The sequence below is a fragment of the Vigna radiata genome, chromosome 7, assembly GCF_000741045.1.
Source record: "Vigna radiata var. radiata cultivar VC1973A chromosome 7, Vradiata_ver6, whole genome shotgun sequence".
Taxonomy (NCBI): Eukaryota; Viridiplantae; Streptophyta; class Magnoliopsida; order Fabales; family Fabaceae; genus Vigna; species Vigna radiata.
The window spans coordinates 27238931-27266618 of NC_028357.1; the positions used below are offsets into that span (position 1 = coordinate 27238931).

Genomic DNA, 27688 nt, shown 5'->3' on the forward strand with positions numbered 1-27688 from the left:
CATTTTTCTTTCTCTCCTCTCCTTTGGTCACCATCTCCAACTTCTGCACCAGGCTTTTCCCAACTTCGCCCCGTCCCGCGATCTCACTGCTCATCTCTCATTGGATTCTCCACACTCCATTGCAGATCGGTAATTGCTGCATTGGAAAGCACAGTTTCGCGTTTTCGAAAAGCACAAACAAGATTTGAATGTGGTGAAGTAGTGTTGCTGGTTTGGGAACGCGATCCATGGAGTGGACGACGCTGCAGCACCTGGATCTGCGCCACGTAGGCCGTGGCGTTAGGCCTCTGCAGCCTCACGCTGCTTGCTTCCATCCTCACCAAACTCTTGTCGCCGTCGCCATAGGAACCTACATCGTCGGTGAGACACCAACCACTATGTCTTTTCGTATCTCTTCGGTTCCTGGAACTTAGTTTACCTTGTTAATTCGCAATTCAGTTTGTTTAACTGTGTGCTTGTTATGGTCGTTTGATGGTACTTAACTTGCACTTGAAGCACTAGTTTATTGAGGCGCGCACTATAGTAGAAGTAATCTTGTGTACTGATTTGATCCGTGACATCTGAGCCGTTGGTAATTAGCTACGGTTTTGCTGTGTATTCACAATCACCTACATATGAACTATGAAGCAGACACTCACGCTCATATATATATATATATATATATATATATATATTTGTTGTTTGATGAATGCTCCCGCTGCTTAATTTGAATTGAAACTTTAGTTTTTGAAGGCACGCACCAGCAGAAACTATTTTTTATGTTGATTGGATCCGTCATACCTGAGCTGTTGTTAATTAACTACTTTTTTACTGTATATCTATAATCACCTCGTTAGGAACTATGAAGCAGATACTATCACCTTATGTTACATATATTACCGGATCCAAGTTTGAACTATAAAGCATACATTCTTTCTCTCTTTCTCTCTCTGTCTCTCTCTCTCTCAAACGAACACAAGCTCCTAGATTTGTAATATTTTGGTATATGTAATATTTTCCTATAAAGGTCAAAAATTGTGTAATGGTTTTGTCATGATCTTTAACATCTCAGCCAAAATTCCTGTTGTGCACCTATTTTTAAAACTTTGTTGCCAACACTTGCTATTACTGAGCCCTCTTGAACAACATATAGATAATTTCTCCTTACATCTTTCAAAAGGAAATTCATAAGCATATGCTGAGGAGTGGGGTTTTTGAGGAAAAAAGGGAATGGAGGGCAAATATTTAATTTCTAATAAATGTTCTCTATTTAAATGAATAATACATTTTTTAAAATCATAGAAATAAAGCTATAGATTAGTATAAACTTGAGATCAACCTGTCCTAATAAACCCAACCATGTAAATAAGGAATAATTATGCATGAAGGCAAAAGTACTCCTATTATATACATACATACATATATATATATATATATATATATATATATATATATTTATATATATATATGTGTGTGTGTGTGTTTAGTTCCTAAATTTTGGCATGATATTGGATTTCAACCGAAACTTTGATACATTTTGGTTTCCAAACTTTAAAAATAAATAAATATAGTTCATTTAACCCACATTAATTTTTTTAACATATCAAATACGTTCAACAAATGACATTGAAGCAAAAATATGTCAAACGATATAAACAACTCAAATGCTAGCATAAAAAATGTTTGACACAATTTTTTTAACATAATTAGATTGAAAGGACTATATATATCCATTCATTTTTAAAGTTTGGAGACCAAAATGTATCAAAGTTTCAGAAACAAATTCCAATTTCACGTCAAAGTTCTAGACTACAAACATATTTAATCCTATATATATATATATATATATATATATATATATATATATATATTCTTTTTACAAAGAAAGTTGCTAAATGTGAAACAGACTCAACCTTTACCTTCTATTGCCAAATTTTAAAAGTGTCAATGGTATATTATAACATAACCATTGCTGAAAAAATTTAAAATTTCGGATGTATGCATGTCACAGATGAGTCCGACAAGGGTCATGTTGGGTCTGGTTTGACAAGCAGACATGGAACCAAATGTTTTTTTTTTTTTTTTTTTATAAAAAAATGATTTATTATGAAAGTTGAGAAAGATTCAAATGCAACGGATAAAATATCCTGAAGGAAAAAAGATGTCACAAAAAACGAAAAGATAGAAAAGAGGGATGATAAACATGCAACATTGCATGGCAGACACCTGAGGAGGGTCTATCAAATATACTCGTATATAAATGCAATACTGCAAAGACGATAGAAAACTTCTTGATTCCTAATGAGCTCAATAAAAGAGTTTAGGGAAAATTCTAGCATATCTTTCTAATAAAATACAGTAAAAAATAGGCAACTCAGAACAATGCTAAATCTTTACAGTATGCCTAGCATTATTGAATCCTTGACATTAATGCGCAGAAGGCTGCTGGAGATTCTTTGGATAAACCTGATATTCATCAAAACACAAGTTATTTTTCTAGAAAAATGAAGCTGCCAAACAATGCAAGAACAAATAGATGTCCACATTACACAACAATCAGGAGACAAACTTAGGGATCTTTGAATCTGAAGTAAATCATTGATTTTAATCTGATCAAGAACAGTAGTCTGAACAAAGGATTTGGTCAGGAAGGAGTGCATGATTTTCACAAGAACTTATTCACAGGGCAGGAAGCATTGCTGTGAAATGAAGTGAGAAACTGAAATAGGATTTGCAAGAAAATTAATCTTAGATTTTTACAGACCAAATCCTCTTATCTTATGTCGATTAGAGGACAAATAGATTAGTGCAAGAATGTCATAAGAGACTGAACTACTGTTTGTAGCTTTATAGGTTACGAATGGCTGTCATTGTCAACTACTTTTAGAAAATATGGGTTTAGTAATGTATATGTTATTGTCTTTTCTTTTTTAAATTTAGATGGGATCCTAATTGATCTGTTGTCTTGTGTAAATAAAGTGTTTTCCCATATTTAGAAGTCTTGTTTGAGTTTGAGTTGAGTGGACGTATTGTTGTTTCCTGATGCATTTCCTTTTTTGTTGACTTGATTTGGGTTTAACTGTTTTGCTTGATGGTTTGTTTCAATGTATGCAGAATTTGACGCATTAACAGGAAGCAAGATTTCCGCTCTTGACATTGGGGCACCTGTTGTACGAATGTCTTATAGTCCTACAAGTGGGCATACTGTGATTGCAATCCTCCAGGTTGACCATACCTGAACTTTTCATGTGCTCTCATTCCTCCCTCAAAATAATCCCTTTGCTGTGTCTGAAGTTCTTAGTGGAAAGTGTAGAAATGCTTTCACTATGAAGGAAGGATGTAGTTTTGCAAAAGATTGTGGTTTGTTCAGAACCATTAATTTTTTCTCTCTTGCACACAAATGTTCAGGATTTTATTTTCTGTATTTTTTTGCTGTAGAGGTGGTAATATGCAAATAAAATCTTGATGGATGTATTGTGGATGGTCTGGACAACATTTTAGGAATTTTGGATCTTACTGAACTGATGAAGCATTTGACTTGATGAAATCCAGAAAAAAAAAAATAAAATTAAGAAGTTTAAAAGAATGTTTATAATTATTCTTTGATTTTAATATTACTGCTCATTTAGATATAAAAAATGCTTAAACACAGATTCTCCTAATCATTTGAACTTTTTGCTTTTTTTCTTATCCGTTTCAATCTTTTATGAATTTCGTTTGTTTCATATTCTGTCACTTAGGTCTTGGGAAGCAAGACCACTTGCTAGTCCTGTTTTATTTTTTAGCTATGCCCGTCAATTGTATTCTGTATTAGTTTATATATTATGATTGAGTAGTTCTTTTCTTCTTATCATGCCTGTTGGTTTCTTTTACATCTGTAGGATTGTACAATACGGTCTTGTGATTTTGACTTAGAGCAAACATGTGTATTACATTCACCAGAGAAGAAGACAGAGCAAATTTCTTCTGATACAGAAGTTCATATGGCTTTGACCCCACTACAACCTGTTGTTTTCTTTGGGTTTCATAAACGAATGAGTGTGACAGGTTGGATATGCCTTATAATGTGTTTAAACAAATATGTTTGTACTAGTTTGGTTACTAATGGTGATTGTTTCTATTAAATATTTTTTTTTTTTTGCACAAATGAAGTTGTTGGAACTGTTGAAGGTGGTAGAGCACCCACAAAAATTAAGACAGACTTGAAGAAGCCTGTTGTCAACCTTGCTTGTCATCCTCGTCTCCCCGTACTGGTAATGTTTTAGTGTGCATTATTTTAGGAGATTACGTTTTCTTGTAAGTACATGTGATGTTGTTCTGGTGTAAGACATTTCTAGTGATGAGTTTCTTATGCTAATGATATACTTCAATCCCATGCTTTTTGAATTTGACTGGATTGTTTTTCCATCACAGTATGTTGCTTATGCAGAAGGTTTGATTCGAGCATATAATATTCATACCTATGCTATTCATTACACACTACAACGTAAGATGATTTCTTACATATTCATTTCCTATAGACATGCTTTATATTAATATTTTCTGTATTTATATTGTTTTTACTACTCAGTTGACAATACCATAAAGCTTGTTGGTGCTGGTGCATTTGCCTTTCATCCAACTCTGGAATGGATTTTTATTGGGGATCGACGAGGTACACTTCTGGTATGGGATGTATCAACTGAGAGACCTATTATGATTGGAATGTGAGTGTAATTTACTATGATCTGGTTTTTTTCTTGTACCATGATTGAGGCTTAGTATCATTGTCACCTATGGTTTCTTATTTATTATTATCCTGTTTTTATATGTAGATATTTGAGTTTAGGCTTGTTGTTGTGGTTATATGTAATCATTTATTGCTATTGAAATTTCAGAAAACAAGTTGGCTCTCATCCTATAACATCAGTTGCTTGGCTCCCCATGTTGCGCTTACTTGTAACTGTATCTAAGGATGGAAATCTTCATGTTTGGGAAACACGTGTTGCAGTTAATCCTAATGGACCTCCTACTCAGGCTAATTTTTTTGAGCCTGCAGGTTGGCTATATTGACTCTTCCTGCCTTTACCCTGAAAACCTGATGACTTCCTTTTGGTGTTCAATTTTGATAGCTTATTTTAATTACAATGCAGAATATTTCTGCTTCTACTCTTCCTCTCTCCTTGTAGTTATAGAATCTTTTAATAGATAGATATATAGTGAGAGAACGTAATAACAGCAGTCATGCTTCATTCTTGTACTCTTCTTTAAGTGTTTGGCTAATATGTATTAAATTATGATGCAGCTATTGAATCAATTGATATCCCTCGCATCCTTTCTCAACAGGGTGGAGAAACAGTTTATCCATTGCCACGCATCAAATCTTTAGAGTTTCATCCAAAATTTAATTTAGCAGCACTAGTTTTTGCAGTTACGTGCTACCTTACTTTGTTTATACGTTGCTTGTATGTGAATGTGGAAGATTAATTGGTGTTTATTTTAACAGAATGTGACAATAGCCGACAGTTCAAAAAATAGGGCCAGATACAGTAGAGAAGGGAGAAAGCAACTTTTTGCAGTTTTACAAAGTGCACGAGGATCTTCAGGTAAATTGCTTTTAATTTTGTATATAATTAACATTAAAGATATGCTGATGGCAGAGGTGCTTTGCAGCATCTGTTTTAAGGGAAAAACTTTCCGCGTTGGGTTCTTCTGGGGTGTTAGCAGACCATCAACTTCAATCTCAACTACAAGAGCATCATCTTAAAGGGTAAGTTAGAACATGCAGCTATGTAGAGGAACGGATGTCAATAGTCTCTAATAAGAATATGGTGGTCAGGTTCTATAAGGTTAATTATGCTATGCTGTTTGGACTAAGGAACTATTTGGCTTATTTTGTTTGGTTTCATGTTTTCATTAATAGTTACAAAACGTGTTAATTTGTTTTCAAAGTTCATTTTTGTTTCCACCATTTCCTCTTCTAAAATAGGAAATAATGTGAATATGGGAAATTGGAATTAAAAGTTTTTCTTAAACCGCTTTGGCTTATATCTATTCTATTCTTAAACCACTTAGGCTTATATCTACTCTTAAGAATTTGGTCTTGATTGGGTATCCTTCTAGGGAACTTGATACCAATATATGCCTATGGGTTTGGCCTATAGATTACTCACTGTTCTGTTTAGTTGTGGTTGCCGAGCTACTCTTGTTCAATCCTCTGCCTTTTGTTTTACACCTGTAGTGCAATTAGTTGAAAAAAATAATGATTTTATTATTTCCATTCATGTGAATTACATTCTTCTTTCCTCTATTTATAGCAATCTAATCTTCTAAAATAGGAAAATAATATACTAAAAAATAATCTAGAAAATCATACATCTATTTGTTCTAATTAGGAAGATTTTATAGATATTTTCTCTAATTAAGAAGATTCCATAGATATTTCCTCTAATTACAACACAATTTTTGGTTCAGCCATTTTTACCACTGACCCATGGCAGCAAGCTCTTATGTACTTGAGGAAGCACCTCTGCATGTCTCTGGAGTGTGCTGCTGGGATGTAGGCTCTTGAGGGGTTGAGATCTTGTATCATATAGAGATATGGTTAATTGTCGGTCCTTATAAAGTTTTTTCAGTCCTCAACTTTTACATTGATTTTGTGAGGTTAAATTACACCTTAAACCCAAAATCTAGGAGGAATGTCTCAAGTGAAAACTCTTGCTACTGTGAGAAATGAAAACAATAGATGTAGACCAGGTATCATGTTTTAATGGTATGGATTAAAAGATATGCACATAGTTTTCTTAAGTAGTCTTATGGTCACTAACTAATTTTTAATCTTGATCATAATGTATGGTTGTATGACTTATATTTATATTTCTTACATTCTTAAAACGGGGACTGTTTTTACCACACACAAACACATATATACGTATATATTGTAGTGACAGCATGTTAGGAGTCCAAAATTGAAAAGAGAAAGAAGAGTAGTATTCTTTATTGTATAAACTGAAAAAGAACACCAAATAGGAGAGCACTCTCGTCTCCAAGGGTTTCCCCTTCACAAAGAGCTAAAGCTTAATCTAAAAAATTATCCAAATGTTCCCTCCATACCAGAACTCCCCGAACTATATAATGGAAACCTCACTAATCCTAACAACCTAACTCACAACTACTTCTTAATATGTTTCCTCAAAAGAACCTTAGGTTCTATATGCCATGTTAATAAGTGGACTTTATGTCTAACTTAACCCTACAAAACCAACTTGTATTTGCACCCACTTATATACTTTAAATTGGCTTTATTTCTAGTCGATGTGGGACTTCCAACACCCGTCCCTCACGACCGAGGTATATACATCTCGAGCGTGAGACTATACATTAATGGGTGGTTCAATAGCGGCTCGATAACAGGTGGAACAATATGCCCAACAAACAACAAATATCGCTAGGATAGACTCTAACCAGGATACGCCCAACAAAAATCTCATCCTTTCCTTTCTTGCTTTGTAAATAGATTTCTCACTTCCTTTTGAACTCCTATCCTTTTTCCTAGTTTTCCGCCCTAGAGCTTTAGTCAATTCTTTGAGTTCTTGATGAATTTCCCTGGTTTCCTCCCTTAGTTCCTCCATTTCTCTTTCTAACATGCTGACTCTTCCTTCCATTTCTTTCTCCCTTCAATGAGTCTGATAGGTCAGACCAATTTGTTAGGAATCCAGAATTGAAAAGAGAAAGAAGAGTAATATTCTTTATTGTATAACTGAAAAGAACACAAAATAGGAGATTACTCTCTCCTCCAAGGGTTTCCCCTTCACAAAGAGCTAAAGCTCAATCTACAAAATTATCCAAAAGTCCCTTCCATATCATGACCCCCTAACTTTATAAAGGAAACCTCACTCACCCTAACAATTTAACTCATCGCTACTTCTTAATGTTTTCTTCTATCATACATATTATATCCTATCACAACATGAGGTAAAAGAAGTAGATCTTGATCAAACAAACATACAAAGATGGTCAAGATTATTTTCTTGAATTTTAATCTTAACTATCCGTTTTAATAATATAGTTGATGCTCACTTCTCATCTCTTCCCTAATACATTTATATTTACATGTTAGAGTATTTATTTTTGTATTCAATTGTTGTATGCATTTATGTTCTAAAATCAAACCAGTACTTTTATTAATGAATATTTTTTATAACATCTTTTAAATTTGTTTCTTCCTGTTGCAAGAAGTTGTTGTCATATATGCATAAGTTGTTACAGTAGCCTATGACATTCTTTTCAAATTATATGATGATCATTGTAAAGTGGAACAAAAGGAGTGTCTATTCTATTTGATTTTTAAATACTCAACCTTAAATAAGATGGAGATACATATATATAGAGATGTCAAAATAGATTTAAACTCGTGAATTAACCCGACTCACCATGGGTTCAAACTGAGTTGGGTTGAAAAAAAGTATTTTTTTAAATGTAGGTTAAATTGAACCCAACTTGGTGGGTTCGAGTTGGGTTAAAGGTAAATTGATCTGTAATCAACTAACAACTTTTAGTATTTTTTTCACCATATTTTCATATTTTTATTATAATTATTTACTACTTATAATTATATAGGTTGACAATTTGATCTTTTCAAAACTAGAATATTGTTTAATAATGCTTGAATAGTTGGATGATTAATTTATTTGTTGGCAAAATATGACACTTCAATTTTCAACTTCTAACTTTATAATAATGTTTAGAGAAATAGGAGACCATTTTAATTGTATTGTTATACAAAAGTGAGTCGAGTTAATCTATTTTGATTGTAATGCAATAAATATATAAAATAAATTGGAACAAGACATTTTTAAGTAAATCAATCCACCTAATCCACCATTTGGCTCACCGAAAAGTGAACTCACCTGAAATGAGTCAGGTTAACTCACTTTGGCACCCCAACATATGTAACTAAATAGAGTGTTCTATTCTATTGAGTAGGCACCAAATGCAAAAAAAGGACAGTTATATTTTGTTCTATGCATACCAAAAATAGTTCTAAATAAACAAAAGGACGGTGTTCCATTCCATTTGGTCCTATTTTGTTGTGTTCATGCTACCTTAGGGACAACTTGGTGGGATCAGTTGCTGCTCCCGTCAAATTGTTGGGTCCAAGATAATCTATTATTTCATAGTCACTATACACACTCCAAACTTAGTCTTCTGGTAAAAAAATTGTTGAGTTTAAGCATAAGTTATCAGTTTGAGATTTGACAATGGTTGGATACTTCCCTAAATTGTGCTTAATTATTTTTTCCGTAAGGATCTTATGTAACTGTTGACATCTGTACTATTTCTTGCAGCCAAGGGCATCTTACAATATCAGATATTGCGAGGAAGGCTTTTCTTTATAGTGTATGTTTCTAATTTTATTTATTTATTGTTGTTGTTGAATTGGAATTTATGTTGCATATGGAACTGATCTTGTGCGCTTATAGAATTAAGACTAAAGACAATAAGTTGTCTTCACAAGAAATAACAGAAGAAACATCTAGAATTGAGTCATTTAATAGGCTTGTCAATCTCTCTTGATGTGTAACGGAGAAAACACTCCAAATAGTTGTTGGCAAAACACCACAGACTAGTCAAGAAAGTAATCCTATTCCAAATTGTCTTGAGATCACAGTGCCTTTGAAAATTCTAGCTTTCCTTCTCTGCCACCATAGACACCAGAGAACCACAAAAGTAGACCGTTGCCACAGAAGTTTGGCTTTTGTATCTATGATGCATGAATACTATGAGTATTGGGTACAACATGTATCTGACACTATGATTCGTGTCATCTTGAAAAATGTAAGTTATGATATGCTCAAATACGTTTATAGTATGTATAGAATTGTATATCTTTTGAATGTATAGTATGTTTGATGTAGACCACACAGTATGTATTTATATTATTTTACAGAATCAATTATAATAAAAACACTTAATAATTAGGAATCAATCATCCTAGTTTCCCAGACTATGTAACGATTAATTTCTTACAAATCTGTAACAACTGATCACATTCTAACACTTCCTATCAAACTAGAGCTTATATGTCATATGCACTAAGCTTATTACAAATGTACTCAATCCAAGGGTCTCTAAGGGACTTGATGAACATGTCAGCCAACTGATTGTTAGAGTTGACAAAGTCTATAATGATTTCTCTAGAGAGCACCTTTTTTCTAACAAAGTGACAATCAATTTTAGTATGTTTGGTTCTTTCATGAAAGACCGGGTTCGATGCAATGTGAAGTGTATCTTGGTTATCACAAATAAGCTTTGTTTCATGAATGTCCCCTATTTTTAGTTGTAGTAGTAGCTGCCTAAGCCACGGAAATTAACAAGTGGCTATTGCCATAACACAATATTCTGCTTCTCCACTAGATTTGACAACTATATTTTTCTTCTTGCTTCTCCCAAAAAAAAGATCCAAGATTGAAATCCTGAGCTACTGATGCCATATAGAATTGTATCTGTTCTGAATGTGTTATGTGTCTATTGCAAAATCAATTATAATAAAAGCACCAAAAATTAGGAATCAATCATCCTAATTTCCCTGATTTTGTAGCAGTTAATTTTCAAGAAATCTGTAATAGCTGATTACATTTTAACGATATGTATTTATGCATGTATATAATCACAATATAAATTAAATACTATGTATTTTTTTAAGAAACCATATCAAAATTGAAAACCATCATTAAATATTAATCTTATGAAACTCAAATGTACATACATATTTAAGGGTAGCAAAGGCCTGAACTGCCAAAAATGGGGCACGGCAGGCAGGACCGCCATACCAAAGTAATCTGGAAATCTTGGACTGCACCACCTGTTTTTTTTGTTTTTGTTTTTTTTTTTTTTCCATTATATATTTATTTTAAAAACACACTTAATCATATAAGTATTATCTAAAATGATTAATTAATGTCTTTAATTAGATAAATTAAAATGATTATTATGTTTACATGTTAAATTAGTCCATTATAATTAATAATTGGAACTTAATTTATAAGTGTTAATGATTTAAGTTAATATGTTATTGAATATTTACCTCCTTCAAATAATATAGTACAAAAAAGTTATAATCTTTTAAACTAGATTTTATTTTAATCTTAATTTGTTTGAAAAAATGGTTGGTGGGCCACGTCACTCCCTACCTCTAGCCCGACGATGTGGCAGGCTAGAGCAGACTGGCAGATTAGAAACACTAACCAGGCCTGCCAAATTTTAGCTGATTGGCAGGCCAACCACAGGGCCAGGCCTACTTTGCTATACAAATTATAGTTTTATACAAGCAAGTGGTGATATAATGAGAGTTTCTTCTACCAACATTTGTTCTTTAGTTAAATGGTACTCAAATTTCAATTCCTAAAATTGATTTCATGGAATTAATCACAAAGATTGTATATTTTTTGTGTGTTTAATGTTTGGAAATATATAAAAGTAAAAATGATGATAGTTATATATAATAGTGGAATATTATAGATGAGGGTATTTTAGGTAAAAGGAGTTGGGGTGTGGGATCCTTGGTACGTGTTGTCTTTTATAAGGTTAAACCCAAAGGCCAACTAAAATTAACAATACAGGATTATTAGTTGTACCAAAAAGCAATAGTTCAAACTTACAAACACTTTCCACATACATTAAGCACTCTTTTATTTTTAATTACTGACACACTCTACCGATACATATTTTAATTGTATCTAAGGTTTCGGATACGATGGGGCCTGATGAATGTATTGGTTCATCACAGTGCTTTACTAAAGCCATGTCTTCTAAATTGAATAAGGAGAAAAGAAATTGAAGTCCTTTGGGCAGACCCAATTTTTATACAAAATGTATTCCAGAGAAAATCTGCTGCAGATCAATGCAACATTTTTTTTTTCTGTTTCCACATACTATATCAGCACATTATGCACCTTATGAGACAAAGAAGTGAGAGGTCTGCAACTTTGTTTCTTACATCAGTTTTTTCTGAATTTTACCTTTACATATTTTTGTAGCATTTTATGGAAGGCCATGCAAAAATTTCTCCTATATCACGCTTGCCCCTTATCACTGTTCTTGATAACAAGCATCATCTGAAGGACTTTCCAGTTTACGAGGTATGATTCATGTAACAGTTTGTTTTGAAAAATTTATTATATTTTCTGTTCAATAAACTGACACCATTTGTGCACTGCCAGCCTTTTCATTTGGAGCTAAATTTCTTTAGTAAAGCAAACCGAGTTCTGCATTATCCTGTCAGGGCATACTATATGGATGGACTGAACCTTATGGCACATAATCTTTCTTCTGGATCTGACACTATCTACCGGAAGCTATATACTTCGGTAACAGAGATATTTTTGACAAACATCATTCTGTACTTCTGATTTTTTGTGGAGATTTTCATTTTACATAATATTGATATGCTGGAAGTATTTATATATTTCAACCAAAAAATTATGCAAATTTGGCAAATTTATCCTTGTAATGTTTTTCATTATTTTTCTATAGATTCCTGGAAATGTGGAGTACAGAGCAAAATACCTGATACACAGTAAAAAACAGCGGTTATTTCTTGTAGTTTATGAATTTAGTGGTGCTACAAATGAAGTTGTGCTTTACTGGGAAAATAGTGATGCCCAGGTAGCAAACAGTAAAAGCAGCACAGTAAAAGGTATTTCTAACTGGAGTAAAATTTTTTCTCAGTCAGGTTTCGGTCATGTGTTACATGTTAATAATTCAAGTATCCATCTTGTAGGTCGAGATGCAGCATTTGTTGGCCCGAATGAAAATCAGTTTGCAATCCTTGATGATGACAAAACAGTATTGGGTGTATATACTCTACCAGGAGGGGTCTCTCAAGAAGCTAAGGACAATGAAAATGTTTTTGAAGAGAACCCAACTGCAAGTGCAACTGCAGAGACAACTGTTGGTTCAATTCGTGGGCCAACACCGTATATGTTTGAAACTGAAGTTGATCGTATCTTTTCTACTCCATTAGGTCCTTGAATATCTCAACCATATGTGAATCCATTTATCTATCCGTTAACAGACACAAAGTTGTCACTTGTTGAAATTAGAATAGCATTAAGTATTGAAAGTGATTTCTGTGAATGTAGATTCATCTTTGATGTTTGCTACTCATGGAAACCAAATTGGAATAGCGAAGCTCATACAAGGGTACCGTCTATCAACTTCAACTGCCAATGGCCAGTACTTATCAACCAATAGTGAGGGAAAAAAGTCAATTAAGTTGAAAAGAAACGAGATTGTGCTTCAGGTATCATTTAGGACTGTGTTTTCTAATTATGCTTACCAAATTGCTCATAACTGCATCTTTGAAGTTAAGTGAAAATTGTTGGAAAATGAGTTAGAAAAAGAGGAAACAAATTGTTTAGTAGTCTATGTGTTGGTGAAGGTTGGGTTTGCCTCATGGATCTCCAAACAAAAGTGTTAATTTTAGAACTTTTGGAACTAATAGAGAGATGCTAAAATGGTTTTATGTTTTCAATGTGTAGTTCTGTGGGTATTTTGTTGGAAAAAAGTGCTAGAATTTTGTGGTTGATTCTTTGGCCTTTGAGTTTATTTCTATACTTCTGTGCTAGAATTATGCTGAAGGACTTTTTGAGGTGGTTGTCACTGGTAGACATTTAGAGTGATTTTTCAATGTATAGACATTTATAGATCCATTGTTTGACCGCTTCTATTACCAGTTTTCAATGCTTCTGGTCTATAGCTCTAGGCATTAGGAGGTTGGAAAGCCGCCTGAAATTTGATCACCCTTAGTTTGGGAAGGGCTACGTATGGAAAGGTTGACTAGAAAGGCTCAGTTAAGCATCATAAACTATAGCCACTAAGATGCAACTCTTAGGCTCTCTTAGTATCACATTGACTAGAGATGGGATTTAAATATAGCTCATAAGGCTTGAGCAGTCCTCGCCTTCGAAGTGAGTATTATTGTATTGAGTTAAGCTTTAAGTCCAACTTCTAAGAAAACATAAAATTGACTCACCCATATCATAAAATGTATTATTTTAGATCCATTGTTGGGACTACTACATTTGTCATACTTAAGCTGGTGGTCCTAAGTGTGAGGGAGAATGTTGGAAAGTGATGTTAACTGCAGTAGCTTCTACTGTGGTTGCAACCTCTTTGTGGACTGCCTTAATTGGAGTCTCTATAGAAGTGGTATAGTCCCACATCAACCATAGATATTGTTAAATATAGTAAAAACTATATATATGAAATTAATCCCTTGTGTTAAATACACACATAGGGTTCTTTATTTATATAATAGAAGAAATATGGGCTAAAGCCTAAAATACAAATAAGAAATAATAACAAACTAACTAAAAGATAAAGATAAAAGATAAATATAAAATATATCTAACACTTCCCCTCAAGCTGGTACATACATATGTACCAAGCTTGTTATTAATATAATCCATCAAGATTTAGTGAAAATATCTGCTTCTGCACTCGAGTGACACCAAATTACTAATGATTTGCAAGACGACATAGAAGATGAAATACCAACCCAAAAGACTCTCCTTGAGCAACAAATATGGGAGGTTGCTCCATGTAAATCTCTTGCAAATCACCCTTGAGGAATGCCACCAGTTGATAAAGAGGTAATTGTTGGAGAGCCACCATAGCTATAAATAAACTAACAAAACCATCTTTTCCATGGGAAAAAAAAGCATATATGGACAGGTCAAACACAATGGTGACAAAAGAGAGGTCTGAAGAGACAGCAACGGAAGAAGCCATGGATGAGCAAGAGAGAGAAACTATAAAAAAATAAAAAATTCTCCAATCAAGGCACCTGAAAAAGGAAAAAGAGAAGCCTCGATGCTCTGAATAGCTGTCTGGAGGAGATGCGATGTGTGACAACGCATGATGAACCTGAAAGAGTAAAACGAACGACCTCAATGCTCTGAATTGCTACTAGACATGCCACCATGCACGACGAAAAAGGGAGCAAATCCACAACTTCAAAAGGTGCTGAGAGCGCGTAGGAGCTCCAATGAAGGCGTCATTGATGACATGGTGATTGCATGGCCGAGGTGATCAAAATCGTGTCTTCGTCGGTCGAAACTGAAAATCCAATAATGACAGGGATAGACAATAGTGGTAGACGATGGCGCCGCTGGCAGCGGTAGATGGCGTCTCGCCAACAGCGGTGGGTGTAGTGGTGGAGGTACCATAAACTTTTTCCTCAAAAGAACCTTAGGCTCTAGATACCAAATATAATTTTTAATATATTCAATTTGGTATTTAGAGCCTGGTTCTTTTGAGGAAAAAGTTTATGGTGCCTCTACCACTACATCTACCACTGTCGGCGCCGACGTCTACTGTTGTTGTCTACTACTGCCATTATCAGAGTTTCAGTTTCGATTGATGATCACATGATTTTGATCATCTTGGCTAGACGACCACCATGTCATCAACGACGCCTTCATCGGAACTCCGCTCTTAGCACCTTTTAAAGTTATAGATTTGCTCCCTTTTTTGTCGTGCATGGTGGAATGTCTAGTAGTAATTTACAGCGTCAAGATTGTTCGTTTTCCTCTTTCAGGTGCATTGTCACACGTCTCATCTCCTCTAGGCAGCTATTCAGAGCATCGAGGTTGTTTTTTTTTTTTTTTTTTCCTTTTTCAGGTGCCTTGATTGGAGATTTTTTTTTTTTCTTTTTATAGTTTCTCTCTCCTGTTCATCCATGGCTTCTTCCGCTACTGTCTCTTTTGTCCTCTCTTTTATCACCATTGCGTTTGACCCTTCCATATATGTTTTTCTTTCCAATAGAAAAGATGGTTTTGTTAGTTTATTTCTAGTTGTGGTGGCTCTCCAACAATTACCGCTTTATCCACTGATGACATTCCTCAAGGGCGATTTGCAAGAAGAGATTTACATGGAGCAACCTCTCAAATTTGTTACTCAGGGGAGTCTTCTGGGTTGGTATTTTGTTTTTTATGTCGTCTTGCAAATCATTAGCAATTTGATGTCTCTAGAGTGCAGAAGCAAATATTTTCATTAAGTCTTTATGGATTATATTAGTAACAAGTTTGATGCATACAATTTGTATGTATGTACCAACTTGAGGGGGAGTGTTAGATATATTATCTTTATTTTATATTTATCTTTTATCTTTTAGTTAGTTTGTTATTATTTCTTATTTGTATTTTGGGCTTAGCCCATATTTCTTTTATTATAAAGATGACCCTATGTGTATATTCAACACAAGGGAGATTAATCCCAAATATAGTTTTTCATCAAGTGAAAAGATGGTTTTGTTAGTTTATTTATAGTCATGTTGGCTCTCCTACAATTATCTCTTTATCCACTGGTGGCATTCCTCAAGGACGATTTTCAAGATGATTTGAGTAGAACTTATAATCTGGGGTAGTGCTTACTTTACTAGTTGTCACACTCCAGTTGGTGGCCCTTGGGGTGAGGGGTAATGGTAGAAAGTGATGTTAACTTTGGGATCTCTTTTGTGGACTGTCTTAATTGCAGTCTTAATAGTGGTGGTTTAGTCTCACAACAACTAGAGATGTGACTTAAATAAAACTTATAAATCTTTCATAGTCCTTACTTCACAAATTGGTTAAGTGAGATTGAATTAAGCTTATCTAATTTCTTAAAGTAAGAATGGGAGCAATAAAGATCTAATGAGCCTTTTCTATCCTCCCCTTACCCATCCAAAATAAAAAATTGTTTCAATCCTTCATTCTTGCTTCAGGTGATTATAGGGTTCCTTGTTTGTGGAAATATTATCAAATAGCTCTGTCACATTGTTCTGCTAGGTGCTAATATGTGTTTCTTCAAATTTGGCAGGTGCACTGGCAAGAAACTCTTAGGGGATATGTTGCTGGAATATTAACAACACAGCGAGTCCTTATTGTTTCAGCAGCCCTTGATATACTTGCTGCCACTTCTGCAAACTTTGATAAGGGACTTCCTCCAATATCCTTTATACTTATTTCTCTACAACATGAACAAACCATTTATCTATTGAAGGGGATTGGAGGGAACATAGCATCTTCTCTAATGAAGGGGAGGATTTCTTGGAACCTCTTTTTCCCTGCCTCTGCTTCATACTAATAGACCAAGGGTTTCGTAAAATTTCTCCCCTCCTAATTTTAATTTTTTGCGTCACATATTCTTTGTGGAAACCTTAACTCATACTCACTTTAGATCTCTATTGTGGGTTGGGCCGGCCCTCCTTTTTTCTACTGCTACTACTATCAATATACTTGGTTGGGATGGAAAAGTTAGGCCTATCCTCTCAATCAGTATGCCTTATGCGGGTAATTCTTCTTGCCGCATGCTAGGATGTCATAATCTGTAACCATAAATTATTTGATAAGCATATTCTATTTATTTCAACTACTGTACATTTCTTTGTGCAGTCATACTGATCTATTTATGAGTTTCTCGTGCAGTGTTGGTCGGTTCTTTGAATGACCGATTGTTGCTTGCTAACCCCACGGAAATAAATCCTAGACAGAAGAAGAGGGTTGAGATCAAAAGCTGCCTTGTTGGTCTTCTTGAACCAATTCTTATTGGATTTGCCACAATGCAGCTAAGTTTTGAGCAGAAGCTTGACCTGTCAGAAATATTATACCAAATAACATCAAGGTTTCCATCTTTTCTTCGTTTAAACTTTTAAAAAGTTTCAACTTATATTTTAATAGTGGAAATATTTAGTTAACTTTACCTAACAGGTGCAGTTTGATGTGCATATTTCCATTTTGTTGAAAGTTAGTGTTAGAAGTCTTACATCGATTAGAGATTAGACGATTTTATAGTATGTAAGTGAGTATAAACCTCACCTTACAATCCAGTTTTGTGAGATTGAGTTAGGTTTTAAATCTACTTTTTAATATGGTATCAAAGTTATTGATAAAACCTATCTTAGCGAGATTTTTTTTTGGTTGGACATATTGTTTCACCCGTTATCAGACCATCGAGGAAGGTGTGTTGGAAGTCTCACATCAACTAAAAATAAGACGATTTAATAGTATATAAATGAGTGCAAACTTCACTTTTATAAGTTGGTTTTGTAGAATTGAGTTAGGCTTAAAATTTACTTCTTATAAAAAATTGGTTTAATTAAATCAAATAGTAACACAAGATGGTGTTAGTAATTTTTGTGTTATTGAAGTTATATGTATAAAAGTCGAGGCCTAGGTACCATCTTTCACTTTTTTTTAAATATTAGTTCATGATGAGAGCCGTGACTACTGTTGGCTTTTTAATTGGTTTCTGATTGTTGTCCTACTATGCCTTCACAAGACAAGATGATTAAAGATGTTGAAGACCTTAACCATTACAACAGATTATAAAAATCATATAGTTGATGCGGTTAGAAGGAGGGGAGGCACTGCCCGAGTTTTGACCATGACCTAAAGCCATGACTTAAGTAACTTGGAAAAATGAGACACTTCATACTGTATTTTGTATAAATTTTTAGGTGGCACCAAATTTCTGTTATACACACACACACACACACTACATAATGAATCGAATCTAATGGGTATAAAATCCGGGTTGTAGACTTGAAAAACACTTTTCGGCTTTTCATAAATTTATATTAAAGCTTGTAACACTTGCACTGTAATCTTTTGTTGGAGTGCAGGTTTGACAGTTTGCGCATAACACCAAGGTCTCTGGATATTCTTGCTAGAGGCTCTCCTGTTTGTGGAGATTTAGCCGTGGCTTTGTCACAATCAGGTCCACAGTTCACTCAAGTAAGCAACATAATTCCTTGCTCTTACCATTTTCGTTTTGGTTTATTTGAACATATGAGCAGGTGAGTATTTCTCATCACAGGTGATGCGTGGAGTTTATGCTGTGAAAGCTCTTCGTTTTTCCACTGCTTTATCTATTTTGAAAGATGAATTTCTGCGTTCCAGAGATTACCCAAAATGCCCCCCCACTTCTCATTTATTTCACAGGTTCAGGCAGTTGGGTTATGCCTGTATCAGGTAGGCAAAGTTGGAAATTTGATTGTGCTTTTGATATTTCTGTTGTACATAAAGGAATTATTGAACTACGAAGTACGTTTCATCTATTCCTAATTAGCTTGAACTATATCTTGAAGATTTTAATAGTAGAAAATATGATTGGTTTTATTATTCTCAATCATAAAAAATACATTCTCATACCTTCTATTTGTAATAATCTAATTCTCCTAAAAAAGAAAATAGAAAAATAAAATAAAATAAAATAAAAGATTATACATTTATTTCCTCTAATTAGGAAGATTATAAAGAAATTATCTCAAATTACAACACTCTCCCTCAAGTTGGTAAATGAATATCAATCATTCCCAACTTGTCTGCAAGATCTTGAAATCTACTCGGAGGAAGCCTTTTTGTAAAAATATATGCTATTTGAAGTTCTGTAAGAACATGAGTTGTAATCACAAAGCTTCTGTCAAGATTATCTTTGATGAAATGTCTGTCAATTTCAATGTGTTTGGTTCTGTTATGCTGTACTGGATTATGGGCTATGCTCATAGCAGACTTATTGTCACAGTGTAGTTGCACTGGGTTCTCTACTTTGACTTTAAGATCATCCAAAATGATTTTCATCCGTCCTTCACACATTCTTTGAGCAAGGGCTCAAAATTCAGCTTCTGCACTAGAACGGGATACTCTATCTTGCTTTTTGCTTTTCCATGTTACCAGACTATCTCCAAGAAATACACAATATCCAGAAGTAGATTTTCTGTCATTAATAAAACCTGTATGGTCAGCATCAGTATATATATTCATAGTCAATGTGTCTTCCTTTTTGAATAATAGCCCCTTTCCTGGACTTGACTTCAAGTATTGGAGAATTTTTTCAACTGCTTGCATGTGTCTCTCTCTTGGATCATGTATAAATTGTCTCACTACACTAACTGCATAAGCAATGTCTAGGTTTGTGTGTGATAGATAAATCAATATTTCCACCAATCTCTGATTTTGGACCTTCTCTATAGGAGCACTTTCTTCACTTCCAATTATGTGATTCTGTTCTATAGGAACTGTTGAGGTTCTACATCCCAACTTTCCCGTTTCTTTGAGGAGATCAAGCACGTATTTCCTTTGGGAGATGAAAATTCTGTTCTTGGATTAGGCAACCTCTATCCCAAGAAAATACTGAGCTTTCCTAGGTCTTTCATTTCAAATTGAGCTGTCAATTTATCTTTTATTGCCAATTTTTCTGTTTCATCATCTCCAGAGTGCTTTATGAATAGAGTATGATCTCCTTGGCTTTGTCTGTATCCCAAGGAAACCATTGCTTTTGTAAATCTTCCAAGCCATGCTCTAAGGGATTGCTTAAGACCATACAATGCTTTCTTTAGGAGGCATACCTTGTTTCTTTCATTTTTCACTTCAAAACTTGGTGGAATCTCCATGTACACTTCCTCATCGAGATTTCCATGAAGAAAGACATTCTTCACATCCAGCTGGTGTAAGTCCCATACAAAATGGACAGCCAAAGCGAGAATAACTCGAACTGTATTCATCTTTGCCATTAGGACAAATGTCTCCTCATAGTCAATCCCATATGTTTGGGTATATCCTTTTGCCACCAATCTAGCTTTATATCTTTCTATTGTCCCATCTGCCTTATGTTTCACTGTGAATATTCATCTACACCCTACTGCTTTCTTGTCTCTTGGCTTATCAAAAATCTCCCAAGTTGAATTTCTTTCTAATGCATTCATCTCTTCTTTCATGGCTTGATTCCAATGTTCAAGTTTCATGGCCTCCTGGATTGAGGTAGGAATTTCTATGGCATCAATGGTAGCAATAAAACTTCTGTGCTTATCAGAGAGATTGTTAGTGCAAACATATTGAGAAATAGGATATTTAGCACATGATCTTCTTCCTTTCTCAATGCAATGGGTAAATCCTCAGTAATACTTACCTCCTCCTCATTGATATCTTCAGGGATCCTCACCTCTGGATTAGACAATTTTTCTTGCTCGAGAGTCAAAGTGGGTTGTTCTCTTCTTTCATATTTTTTTGCCAAAAAATTTGTCTTCTTCCTCACTAGGGACTATGGTAGCTTCATTACTCAGGTCTTGGACATTCTTCCGGTGTTGTGGTCGTCAGTGTTGGGTGCACCTTTCTGCCCTATCAACGACCCCAAGGTGATGACGACAACGGCGGTGGTTGGACAGCGGCGACAGCGCGACTGTGCAGCGGAACGGAGCCCCAAGATTGGGAGCTTTGATGCCAAGTAGAAAATAGGACCGATTTTATTATTTTGAATCATAAAAAATACATTCTCATACCCTCTATTTGTAATAATCTAATTCTCCTAAAAAAGGAAATAGGGAAACTAGGAAAATAAAATAAAATAAAAGATTATACATCTATTTCCTCTAATTAGAAAGATTTTATAGATATTATGTCAAATTACAACATTAATCTTTGTTAATATGTTAAGGTTTTATTTTTGTTAGAATGTATGTAAAATAAGTCTAGATTCTCAGTTTTTGGTATTGTCCCTCTACTAAACTTCTAAAACATCAAACTTAGTGTCCATCAATGTATTTTAAAGATTCAATAGAGGGACAACACAAAAAACTCAGGAGAGAATCCAAATTTGAAAAATATCTTAGAATGTTTCATTTCTCATTCTTGTGATGATATCTTGGAGTCATTTAGAATATCTTAGATTATCTTAGGAAAGTTTTCACATTTCCTTATAATCTCTAAGGATTTATTTCAATTTGCGATTTATTTTTGTATTTAGCTAAGGTAAAGGGACAAGTATAAATATGACAAGGAAATATATAATAAGGATACAAATATGATGAATATCACCCCAAGGGCTTACAACATGGGTCCATGGATAAACCCAACTTTAGTCCCCTTGTTTCTAAATATACAAATAATATAGAAATGTATAAGTTTTCTTTCATATTCTTTGTATTTTGTACTTATGGGTTTAGTCTCCTTGTTTCTAAATATATAAATAATTTAGAAATGTATAAGTTTTCTTTCATATTCTTTGTATTTTGTAGTACTTTTGGATAAGTTGTCGGACTCATACATGTTTCCAATCGAGCTTTTCTGCATTTGGCCGAGTTCTTCTGTTTCCATCCAGGCTTCCCGATTGACTTGTCGGGCTCCTAGGGCAACCTGCCAGGCTCCTGAGATGAGCTGTCGGGCTCCAAGGCCAACCTGCCATGCTCTTGGAATGAGTTGCCAAGCTCCTAAAATGAGCTGCCGAGTTGCCCTGAAGTTCAGGTGGGTTGTCGGGCTCAGTCCTAGACCAAGCTGCCGAGTTGCCTGAAGCCAAGTTGCTTGGTTCTCCTCATGACTGGGTTGCCGAGCTATTGTTTCAGCCGAGCTACCGAGCTGCCAAGCTCTTCTTACAAGAGAGTTGCTGAGTTCACTATACAAGCCAGGCTGTTGATCTCTTCCTCCAAGATGCCGGTCTTCTTTCGAGAAGCACCTTCCTCCTCTTTTTCACGTGATGTCAATTTAAAACAAGTATGCCACTTGTTACCTGATTCCGTGAATTATGGCATGAAATTAGGGCAAGTAGTTAGTGTAGAGAGGAGCCTTCATTCCTATAAATAGAAGGCTCTCCACCATTGTAAAGACACTCTTGGATGTTTAGTAAAATTATGTTGAAATCACTCCAGATTTTGCTTTTCTTGAGAGTCACCTACTAGAGGTTCTCCTCGAAGCTTCCTCTAGCCTCCTTCCCCATATTAGGTCTAATCCTTCTAGGAATCTGCATTATCTCCATATACGATCACCTCCACTAAACCAATTCTTCAACATCGGTCTTCTGCTGCATCCATCACCACGAGTACCATGGCCAACCGTGAGCCATCAAGTGGTATCAAGGTCGTCTCCACATTGACCTCATCTGCATTGATTCCGTATCAATTTGACTCCAGTTCATGCGCCTATGAGTTTGGAGGCGAATTCATCAAAATATGATTTTGATTTTCTGCACATGCTTCTCTTTTTTCTGTTATTCAGTCCATCCATTTGTTACCTGTAGATGAGTAGCATTGATGAAATGGAAAGGGTTTGGGTTTTATGTTATGATTTCTATTTATTTTTGTTTCTAGATTGATTTGTTTTTTGGTTTTGTTATTGATCGCCTGGAATTCCTTGTATAATGCTTCAAATTGGCTTTGTCTTGCTTTAGATGTTTATCTTGTATGTTGCTTATATCAGTGTTCTTTTTCCTTTCATTTTATAGCTTAGATGTGTTGCTTGATCTAGTGACATGCATCTCTTTTGTGAATGTTGGAACTTGGAGCTTCCGTAAGTTATGTTTTTGTGTGCAGCTGGATCTACAAGTTTGTTACTTTTCTAATTGAAGGTTATTTTCAGGTTTGGTCAATTTGATAGTGCAAAAGAAACATTTGAAGTTATAGCAGACCATGAAAGTATGCTTGATCTGTTTATATGCCACCTTAATCCAAGTGCCATGCGGCGTCTTGCTCAGAAATTGGAAGAAGAAGGTCTTGACTCGGAATTGAGGAGATATTGTGATAGGATATTACGAGTTCGATCAACTGGATGGACACAAGGTATATTTGCCAACTTTGCCGCTGAGAGTATGGTTCCTAAAGGGCCTGAATGGGGTGGTGGAAACTGGGAAATTAAAACACCTACTGCTGCGAAGGATATACCTCAGTGGGAGCTTGCTGCAGAGGTGACACCATACATGAAAACGGATGATGGTACAATACCATCCATTATTGTAGATCATATTGGTGTGTATTTAGGCTCAATCAAAGGAAGGGGCAATATTGTAGAGGTGAGAGAAGATGGTTTGGTTAAGGTCTTCATGCCTAAAGGTAATGATAATAAAATAAATGGACCTGAAGCATCTTCTGTTAAATCTTTATCTAATCATCCGTCGAATGTGATTGGTAATAATACCAAAGGCGATTCATTGATGGGTCTGGAAAGCCTTAACCAACAGCTTGTCAGTTCCTCTGCTGATGAACAGGCCAAAGCAGAAGAAGAATTTAAGAAATCCATGTATGGAACTGCTGCCGATGGCAGCAGTAGTGATGAAGAAGGAGTATCCAAAATAAAAAAGTTACACATAAAAATAAGGGACAAGCCAATTGCCTCTTCTACTGTGGATGTGAATAAGATTAAGGAAGCCACTAGACAGTTTAAACTTGGTGAAGCGTTAGCTCCACCTACAAGGACCAGGTCCTCAGGTGGTGGAAGCCAGGATCTTGGCCAGATTTTGTCCCTGCCTCCAGCAACTACAGGGTCAGATTCTTCGACTGTTTCAACTCCCGGTGACATTTTTGGTACAGATACATTGACTCAACCTGAACTCGTTTCACAGCCAACTAGTGGTGTTGTGAGTGGGGGACTTAAAGCAGGACCTATTCCCGAGGATTTCTTTCAGAATACAATTCCATCCCTTCAAGTGGCTGCGGGATTACCTCCTGCTGGAACATTTCTCTCTAAGTACACTCCAGGGGTTGAAAATATTAAGACAACACCTAATCAAGTTGGTGCTTTTGAAGCTGATGCTAGTCTTCAAGGTGGTATTCCCCCTCAAACCATTCAACAACCTGTTGTTTCAATCGAGTCCATAGGACTTCCTGATGGTGGTGTCCCACCACGATCCTCTTCTCAGGCTGTGGTCATACCTGACTCTCAGTTACAGGCTACTCAGGCTCAAATTTCTAGCCAACCTCTTGATCTTAGTATACTTGGAGCACCAAAGTCTCCCGATTCAGGGAAGCCTCCACAAACTGGTTCTCAACAAATTGCTGTGCATCCTGGACAGGTATGTAGAAAATAAACATGCAGCGATATCTGAATGACACGAGGTTCCATGGTTCTCTGAAATATTTGTTCGTTCATGAGTGTCAAGGGAAGAATTGGGTAGTTATGCGAGAATTAGATGTTCTGGATTGAACTTACATCTAGATAAAACAAAATGGAATACACCCTTTTTAATTTTCATGTCATAATTTTTCAGTTGCTGGAGAAGAAATTAGTACAATTTGCCTGAGAAAAGATCTTGATTTAGCCAGTGTGCTTATGGACATGATAGATTATTTCTTTGGATAATGACACAACTAGGGAATTAGCTTTTCTCTGAACCTGGCGGTATATACATTGTTTCCAATCTAAATGTCATGAATCTTCTGACAGGTTCCCCGTGGAGCTGCTGCTTCTGTATGTTTCAAGACTGGACTCGCTCACCTGGAGCAAAATAATCTTTCAGATGCATTGTCTTGCTTTGATGAAGCTTTTCTTGCCTTAGCTAAGGAACAATCTCGTGGAATCGATATAAAAGCTCAAGCAACAATCTGTGCTCAATACAAGATAGCAGTCACTCTTCTCCGGGTACTAAACACAATTATTCAATTTTGAACAATTATTCAATTTTAAACGCAAGTACGATAGGATGGACCTCTTATAAAAATATACACAAGCTTCTTTTTTTTCTCTAGGCCATAAGCATAAAAACCATATTAAGACTCCTGATGCGCTGTAAGTGATGTCAGGTGACACCTGTTGAATAGCTGAAGTACCAAGCAGGGTAAAATAAGACAGGTTACGCTGTACATTATAAGGTTAAAGGGGCTAAGTCCAATTGATTCAAACTTTTTGAATGATACACCTCCTATGCTTGATACATATTCAGCTCAATCCAAACTCTTATTGGGCTTGTACTATACATTCTAAGCAGTTCATCTGAATATATGCAAAGAAAATGTCATGTTTTTTTCCTTATCTATTGTTATTTATTTGACAGCACAGTTCACAAATCACAAGCTTGTTTGTTGAGATCGGGTACTAGTTGGATATAAGCTGCAAGACAGAAAATAAACATTATATACACTATTTAAGCTGAATCTAATTTTTGTAAACTTGTGCAGTAAAGACTTTAACCCTGCAGTCTACAAATGTTGACTTTCTCTGTTTAGACATGAACCTTCAAAATTGCTTCGACTCTATAGTTTAGTAATGCAGTGGATGGTTGATAAATTGTATTACCTTCATTATTGCAGGAAATTGGACGTCTGCAGAAAGTCCATGGTCCGAGTGCAATAAGTGCTAAAGATGAGATGGCTAGACTTTCACGTCATCTTGGTTCCCTGCCACTTCTAGCTAAGCACAGAATAAATTGCATTCGAACTGCCATCAAAAGAAACATGGATGTACAAAATTACGCCTATTCGAAGCAAATGTTAGAATTGCTGTTGTCTAAAGCACCTTCAAACAAGCAGGAGGAATTTAGAAGCCTGATCGACCTGTGTGTTCAGAGGGGTTTGACAAACAAGTCCATTGATCCTTTGGAAGATCCCTCACAATTCTGTGCTGCCACCTTAAGCAGGCTGTCAACCATTGGATATGATGTCTGTGATCTCTGTGGAGCCAAATTTTCGGCCGTGACTGCACCTGGATGCATTGTCTGCGGAATGGGAAGCATCAAGAGATCAGATGCTCTTGCCGGAGGAGGACCAGTTCCTTCTCCGTTTGGTTGAGTGTCTGAGATGGATTATAATCTTTGTTATATATGACCTTTGCTATCCCCGCTGAAAGTATTACAAATAGAGACAACCTTGTAGAGAAAGTATACAAGAGACTATGAGGTATCAAATATTGCGCCACATCTGGAGAGATTGTAAGGTTTATCATCTATTGCTAACACTGTTTTCGAGTTTTGATGCGATTGTGGGCTCTCCTTTTTTTCCTATGATGCATTGCTTGTGATTACAGAGCGTGTTGTTCTCCTGTAATGTAGTTGTGTTGAGCATTTCGTAAATATTGCTCTCGTCCTTTACGATCAGTATACACATTCGGCTATGCATGTAAATTTAAGATGGGATCTTATTTGATGTGCATATGAGAAAATCGACAATTTTTATCCAGTATGATGTGAAAATCCCAGGGAAGAGTTGTTGCACTTGTGTTTATGTACTGTTGGAAAGCTTACCAGATGAGAAATGATTGAATGAGTTTATCGATTACTAGATTTATCATATATTATTTATTATAAGGATATGGATTTGAAGATCATTTAATACACGGAAAATATAATTAGCTAAATCTTGCTTTTTAGAAAGCAGCAGCTTAATAATTTTTAGTTAATTTTTAAACTATTACTATTAAGTGGAGTACTGTTAACACACTTACGTCAGTGTATTCTTTTATTAGTTAAACTTTATCAAAAATTGAGTTTATTCGATTGGATATTAGAGTTGTACAATTATTATATGTAACAATTTTCATTAAATAATGTCTCGGAGAATTTGATACTCAACAGAGTATAGTTAACATGGATCATTTTTTTATTCCAAAAATCATGAACCTGGAGTTTAGATCTAGATATTGTTTAGGTATCTTAAGCGGTCTTTTGTAAAATAAACCTGAGTTTTCATGTTACTTTGATTAACCATTGAATTTCCAGGGAAAGCAGTATGAATATAAGAATTATCTAAGGCTATCGATAACGGATATATCCGACAGTTTGTTATTTCTCCTTAATAAAAACATTATTGCTCTCTCTTTTCTTCTGAACTAAAAAAAAATATATTTATTTTTTATTTTTCCTTTTGTTCTAGATATTTTCTTTCCTTATATTTCATTTCTTATTTATTTACTAATGAAAGCATACACGATGAATTGTTGTTTTATACTAAAATTTCTCGCAACTTTAAAAGCTAATATCGGTTATTTTTATAGTT

General features: G+C 35.2%; 1 protein-coding gene across 1 annotated transcript; it reads left to right on the plus strand.

The window, feature by feature from the left end:
* On the plus strand, positions 1-26971 carry LOC106768157. The gene is made up of 24 exons (XM_014653138.2): positions 1-360; positions 3094-3203; positions 3861-4026; positions 4132-4232; positions 4393-4465; positions 4550-4685; positions 4857-5017; positions 5264-5388; positions 5465-5564; positions 5632-5728; positions 9306-9357; positions 11997-12098; positions 12180-12326; positions 12493-12655; positions 12740-12982; positions 13101-13261; positions 16819-16947; positions 17174-17291; positions 17427-17622; positions 18623-18734; positions 18817-18971; positions 23346-24774; positions 25146-25340; positions 26009-26971. The coding sequence occupies exons 1-24, from the start codon at positions 228-230 to the stop codon at positions 26483-26485; spliced, it is 4881 nt and encodes a 1626-aa protein (XP_014508624.1). The 5' UTR covers positions 1-227; the 3' UTR covers positions 26486-26971.
* Positions 26972-27688: the final 717 nt, after the last annotated feature.